The 7,113-nt window shown below is 46.1% G+C and overlaps 1 protein-coding gene across 1 annotated transcript in view; it reads left to right on the plus strand.

Moving 5' to 3' along the window:
* Positions 1-3,500: 3,500 nt before the first annotated feature.
* T265_03736 (hypothetical protein) overlaps positions 3,501-7,113 on the plus strand; it is a gene marked incomplete at both ends in the record, with an annotated part of 12,897 nt that continues 9,284 nt past the window's right edge. Inside the window, 3 exons of the mRNA XM_009168283.1 lie at positions 3,501-3,558; positions 4,388-4,719; positions 4,773-4,987. Of these exons, the coding sequence (XP_009166547.1) occupies positions 4,851-4,987 (137 nt within the window). The remainder of the gene's footprint in view (positions 3,559-4,387; positions 4,720-4,772; positions 4,988-7,113) is intronic.

A 7,113-nucleotide genomic window follows, 5' to 3' on the forward strand; every position in this document is an offset into this window, starting at 1 on the left:
GAGGGGAGGGGACGCCCGTCGAAGTTCTCCAGAGATTTCTTTTGGTTTATCGGACCACTCCAAATGAATCTCTAGAAGATCGGAAGTCACCCGCCGAAGCGCTCATGGGCCCGAAATTGCGAACTACCAATCCGGCCGTGTCCGGCACCGATGGCTCGTTCCCGACCTGACGTGAACACAAAACCGGCCCAATTCCAAGTAGGTGGAAGCATTTTTGCCCGAGACTATCGACCAAAGCACGAACGCTGGATCGCGGGACACGTGTTACGAAAACGCGGCAGTGTAATGTACGATGTCTCTGTGGGCCAAGACATCTGGACTCGACACAGGAATCAACTGCGTCCATGCCATCTCTCAGAGCGACCGGCATCCCAGAACGAACTCCCGCTCAACATACTTCTTGACACCTTTGAACTAAAGGCCTGATGTAGTGCAGCAGGCAACACAGAACGCAGCAGCCAGCGGGCCAAACCTTCTACCAAGAAAACGGACAGATCGCTATCGATGTCAAACCAATTTTTTTCAAACGGACTCCCAAAAACACGTTATTTACATTTTTTCACAAGGGGAGATGTTGGGGATATCAGTATCCCCAAAAGCTGCTTATTTTCCGAGTTATTGCCAATTTATTTTCAAAAATTTTTCAATTTTTTAATTTCGCGCCTTTTCCGCCATGTTGCACCTCAATCCGTAAAGACCGCGCTCTTTTCCTATTAGCCAGTTATACTTTGTGTGCATTAACTGACTTATCGCTCCCCAAGGTCGCTCGAAATATATATATATACGACGTTGCCCTCACTGTAATTCGCCTTTGGTTGGGGCAGTAAAAGCCCTCTTCTGAAGGTCTGGTCTTTTTCTCTGTCTGCGCTAGGGGTGGTTGGGCTCGCGTCATAGCTGGGGAGTTGTGCGCTGGTTCTCAGGTCGCGTATATCCGTTGGTCGTACCGGATTCCGATACATATCAGTAACACAGCGCATTGAGATCGAGCGGGCATTCCGCATGAAAAAGTGGCTTGAATCAAGCCAAGGGGATAGCAAGTTATAATAGCATGATCTTATAATTTCCCAGTGACTACGCCATCGCCGCCCTTAAATATGCATGAGACCCGATTCACGAAGGAGATCTGGATTATTTGGGTATTAAGTAAAGCGGCAGCAGGTTCACAGGTAAGTAAATTATCCACGGATTCCGAAAAGTATGGTGATGCGTATCGTTTCAAAGCTGCTTGGGAAGACGTTCCTTGATGCTTATTAAATTACAAGGAAGTGGTGGCGCAGGTTTGTACGAGGTGGAGATGCATAATAAGAGGCCACTGAAGTTACGGAATGAACAGTGAGGACGTGAACAACGTTAGGTCTAGTCTCTGTGATTCAAGGCCTTAAATTTTACGACAAGAGCGGTAGGAAGGAGGGTTGGACTGTGGGAAATCTCTTTGTGAATAAGCGTCGGACGCTTCCGGTCTACTGATTGTGGGACAGAATTCCATAGATTGAATATGGCGACCATTTCACCTCGAATGTGAAAGGAGCGTAGTATTAGACAGCTGAGCCTACGCGCTCGGGTAACTTGGAACTGGGCTTGGTGGGAAAAGCTGAATGTGTAAGAATATCCTAGAACAAAATCTCTTATCTCTGTGGATTGAGTGACAAGATTCCAATTAATTATGAGGGCATTAACCGGAGGGGCGCGGCAGGATTTTGCAGGAAACAAACTTAGGCCAGAGTCATTTGACCAGCGAGTCCAAGTCTTGCTGGATATGGCAAAAGATGAGCGCTTGTGTAGAGGGAGGAAATGTGTGCACGGTTTTTAAACCGCCTGTGAAGAGGAGGGTTTCATCGTGGGACACGGCGCCGGAGACGTCCTTGATATACATAAAGAAGAGGATGGGGCCCAACACGCAAATATTTTCTTCCTACCATCGACCGTCATCTTTCGCCTACTCAAGCCTGTAATCGCAACTACGAACAAATTTTTCGCCTCTGGGTAGGGTTCGTTCTAACTCACTGAATCTTAAGTTTGGATTTAACGTACCATATTTTCAGGTGCAATTAAGGTTTGCCTATTCCACCAGAGCTATCCTTTACAGCTGACTTCCCTGCAACATCGACACGGGTAAATCTACTTAGTTTCGATGTAAGCCATATTTTTGAGATCAACTTGCAACTTGTTTCCTTTCGATGTTTAGCCAAATGGAACTATAATATGATCGTGATTTTTGCATCAGCTATGCAGTTTTGAGTAGTCCAGGAGTTAATGGTAGTTAATTTAGCATTTAGCATTCGGCTATGTGTGATATTTAGAATAGTGGTAGGTATCTTAACTACCGAATGTACGCGTAGTATAGAAGTCCGAATATGGACGAATGAATATCGTGTATTCTCGAATATCGCGGGCGTACTATCAATCGCATCGTAAAACAAAGGCATATAAAAATACACTAAACAGAATGAATAGAATAGAGTCAATGTTCACCACACAGTGTGAGTACAGGCCTGGGGCCTTTAATGAGCACAATTCCCCGACCTGCATGAGGTTGACCGTGAAGCCAGGTCGTAGTTGCGCGATCAGAAAAACTAATTGTCGGGTCAGTTGCAAGCGCCTGGAATTGCAAGGAAATAAAAAAGAAGTGCTTTTACAATGAAAGCAGCGTTATCTCTTGATTCTCGAACGAACAAAGTTTTGTATTGAATGGGTTTATCTTGTGATACAATTGACGTACGCCCTTCTCCCCGGGCGACCCCAGCTACCCCATCACATCCATTGATGTGATGGGTTCGCTGGAGCAGAATTCAGGCCTATATGGTCTCCTCTGTGGACTTCAGATACCAGTATTGGGTCAACTGTGGGTTCCCCGTTCCTGTCCCTGAAGGGGATGACGGTTGGTTTATCTCATCGGCGGAGGCTCGTCTACCTAAATAGCGCATTCCCGTCTTCCCGGCGATGTCTAGTGTCGCGACCTATTTTCTAAAGTTCCGGTGGCCTGGTTTTCTATTTACGGTGGCTCTAAATTTCATAAGACGTGAGCCCATATTCTGTCTCTTTTAGTTATCTTTTTCAAGAATAGTTGCGATGTCGTTTCAAGATGCCGCCGAATAATTTTGGTTAGCTTCTGGGTTATCCGACTGTGTGCCAGTTGATTGGAGGGACGAACACTGCGTCAGTCCCGTAAATCTTTGAACAATGGTTCCCTATATTTTCTCCACCGAAGCTGGTTGCAGTTTAAGTTGGTCGAGGAAGCTACCACGGCAAAATTTTCGGATCCATTTTTCGGGTTCCGGTTTATAGAGGAAGCGCTGAAGACAGACCAAAAATTTTGTGGAAATGGAGTGGGAGAGGAAATGGACGATCAGAAACTGTACAGTAGGATGGTGGAACCAGCTTCACTAACACATGGTAAACTAAACCACGGCAATTTTGAACTAAAAGTGATAATCCCCGCGTTGATTGGGTGACCTCGAGTATCGGGTTATTAGCTAAGGCCGTGGACAACAAAGGGGGAGGCGGTTCACAATACGTCCTAATATGGAAGACGCGGGCTTACCAGCTGGAGAATACAAAGTAAATAAACCCATTGGCTACAAGGAAGATGAAGGACAGTTGGCCAGACGGGTAAAATGTTGATGTCGCGTAGAGCCAGGTGGTCGGCATGGTAAAGGTGAATGAACAGGCATATTAACACGATTGCCCCACCACCGCTGAAGAAGGGACACCTACATGTTTTATTTAAATGCACATGCCTGTTGCAAAGATGCAGGAATCACGTCGTTCCCACTCACAGCTTCATTGGGATTGTATCAGTCATAACGAAACATGGTTTAGTAACCATGTTGATCGATTTAATGTTTAGGCATGTCTCTTTAACTGAACAACTGGCTTTACGGTACCTCTCTAAACATGTCAACGCAGTTGGTTTTCTGGACAAACTTCTACGCCGATAATTTAAGACCACGCGTGTAATGATTTGAGTTTCGATAGCTACCAATTGATGACAGCTGTTTTTCTTAGTTATTCTCTGTGCAAAGAATGGTTGCATAACGTTCCTTGGCTATATTTTGGATAGTATTATCTGTGCCTGTTGCCTTACATCTACTTGCAACCGGCAGGGTAGCACAGTGATTTGACGTTTACATCGGTGACAGCCCTAGCGGCATAACTCGGTTAATAGTCGGTTATAGGGCGGTTGAAGTCGGTTATTTGACGGTTATTCAACCGAGCAATAACCGGAAAACACGGTTATTTTGGACTGCGTGTGCTGCTAGGGAGTGTTTAACATTCGATGACTGGCTCAAATATACACTGAGCTAATGAGATAACATTAATTATCCTCCGTAACGAAGTGGCAAATTTTCATCCTTCATAATGAGACACTCCTTCTCATGCGTTTTAGCCTGTCTTCCACTAACGAATTAATGTAGTTCAGTTCGGCGACTGTGGTCAATAGGCCATCGATTCCTCTGGCTGCATATGGAAGGCGGACCAAATAAAACTGGCGTGATTATGCAGTCTGACGCCGCTGTCGCCTCTGTTACCGATGAAGATGAACTTTTCAAGCACTACTATACCGCATGGGGCGGTAAGGAATCCAGGGTGCTTGAAGAACAACTGCCCGAATTTTTTCACCGCGTACGTTCTCATTTGAGTCACTTTGGTTTTCAACTCCATCACACAGATTCCCCAAGATCATGAAGTATTGCCACAAAAGTTACGTCAAGAAGCCAGGTAATATTTGGAAAGAGTCCGTTTGTGAACTGTCCTCGTGTATTGTTTTGCAGAGCCACCATCTTAGAACGAAAAAGTCACGAACTCATGGGAGAAGAGGAGTTACAGGTATTGGTAACTTAGTTTCTTGGATGGTGTTCCTCTTCCGTTGCCAGAATTTGTGGTTAATTTTGGATAAATACCGTAGTGCACCGGATGCTGATGGGAAAAAATATATAACTTACGAAAACTTCAAAAAAGCCGGACGGGAGGCGAGTCCCAAGGCAAAGTGAGTTAATTTTTCCGGATTAATATTACTTGTCTATGCATGTTTATTGTCTATAGAGATACCAAACTCGATCTGTTACATTCAAATTGTTCGCGGTTTGGTCAGTTTGGCATACTTTTGAAAGCGATGCAGCATCCCAGTTTTCTCTAGTTAATCAGCTGTAAATCATGTACCAAGGGCACGTGACTTCAGGTACCATAGTTTCGGTCACCGGGAAACTGGAATGCGGGGAGGTATATTCAGACATTGAGGCGATGGTACGATCAGTCAATTCGGAAAACTGGGCAGTTAAGGGTTGAAGGCGATAACTCGAGCATCACTGATTGCGTGAGTGAGCCTTATACGCCAGTGTCACCAATAAGTGATGTATGGACTTCCGTGATCCCCATCCAGGGAATTGATAGTTTTCAACCCAACTACGTTTACTGGCCATTCCTTGCATACTTCGTTACCAGGTCATAGACGGCCTATTTCCCAGTCGCTTCCACTCAACACGGCCGAGCGAAATGACAGCTGCGAGGTACATGGTCCCGTTTCATTTGAAGTGGATGTCGTAGCCAGCGTAATATCGATCAGCTGTGGCACCCGCTCAGTGCCTGACTGCTATGCCACCAGATGAAAGCATGAGGGCTGGAAAACTGCCATGTTGCCAAAACCTAGACAGGGGAAGTCGAGAAGCGTCGTCGCGTTCGAACCACAGGCCTTCCCGTCAGTTACTTCGCGCTCTAGTCACTGAGCGCGTCCATTATCAGAGAGTTCTTTCTGCCGAACTTCTGCACACTTCAATGTTGCTTATTCTTTATTCCCACCACACCCGACTAATTCTTTGGAGGCACCGATGGTCAACGCCCAAAGTTTCCGTACATCCTGTACGACCACACCCGACTAATTCTTTGGAGGCACCAATGGCCAAACGTCCAAAGTTTCCGTACATCCTGCACGCGCCGTCTTTCCGATCCACAGGCATCAGATGTTGACGAAAGCTGTCCTTGCCTTCCAGCTCGAGGAGTACTCTCGTCTTCAGCCAATCCACCGAAGTTTATATAACCGTCCAGATAAATAAATTTCTCTACCACGTCAGTTGACTCACCTGCAAGCCTGAGGTTTTGGCTTAGCCCCCACCCAGTCATGTGGCAGCACTTCACACCTTTCAGATATGCAGTGCATATCTAACCGTGCGGCGAAGTTTGTCCGGTTATTCAAAATGGTTCGCATCTGTGAAGGATGTGGAACAAGGAGAGCAATATCATCCGCATACTCAATGTCTTTGAGCGAACGCACCGCGAGCATTTCTGTTCCGGAGGCTTTAGAGGCGGATGAAAGAGGAACAGTGAAAGGGAACAGCCCTGTCCTGAACCATTGAACGTAGTGAACTCACGCGAAAGCTTTGTATATCGCCGTATGCACCCATAGGAGTTCATATACAGCGCCCTGATGAGGGGTAGAGATTTAGAAATCACATCTTTGGTCGCCAAACACAACCAAAACTTTTGCCGATTTGCAGAGTCAGAATCAGCCTTGAGAGCAAGAAATACGACCAACGTGAGACGTTTGAGACGTGTTCAAGAATCGATCTGGCCCCTCCCACTTTGGCCTTCCTGGTACGCTTGAACCTTTAGGAAATGAGTTATAGCCAACGTGGCCTGCAGTATCATTGTAGCACTGAACTCGACCACCACAAAAAGTTGACAGCTTTAGGTCACCCTGCGTAAGGATGACACAGAAACTCTTGCAGTCTTCTCTATCATAGGCCACCGCACTGGCGTGGTGCTCGGGTTCTAGTGTTCCAACGATTACATGGACTGCATTGGCTGGGACTTCGTACTACAAGCAATTACCAGGGGATAAAGTTGCGATGTTTTTTCTTCGATAGGAGTTACTTATTCCAGGCGACCAGCGTGTTCATATTTATAGGGACATCCATATTGTCCTCCGTGGAGGGACTTTTAGAAAAGTCAGAAGTAGAAACTAGTTACTATGTCCATGACTCATCAAATACGGACGGAATACTATGAAAACCCAAAAAAAGCCCGGTTCAGCTGCAGATGCGTCTATTGTGCTTCTCAGCATCAGGAGTGAGATCAACGACTTAGTCACCGCTCTTCGGGCTTGATCAGCCCCTGCGG

This window comes from Opisthorchis viverrini (genome assembly GCF_000715545.1).
Source record: "Opisthorchis viverrini unplaced genomic scaffold opera_v5_54, whole genome shotgun sequence".
Lineage (NCBI taxonomy): Eukaryota > Metazoa > Platyhelminthes > Trematoda > Opisthorchiida > Opisthorchiidae > Opisthorchis > Opisthorchis viverrini.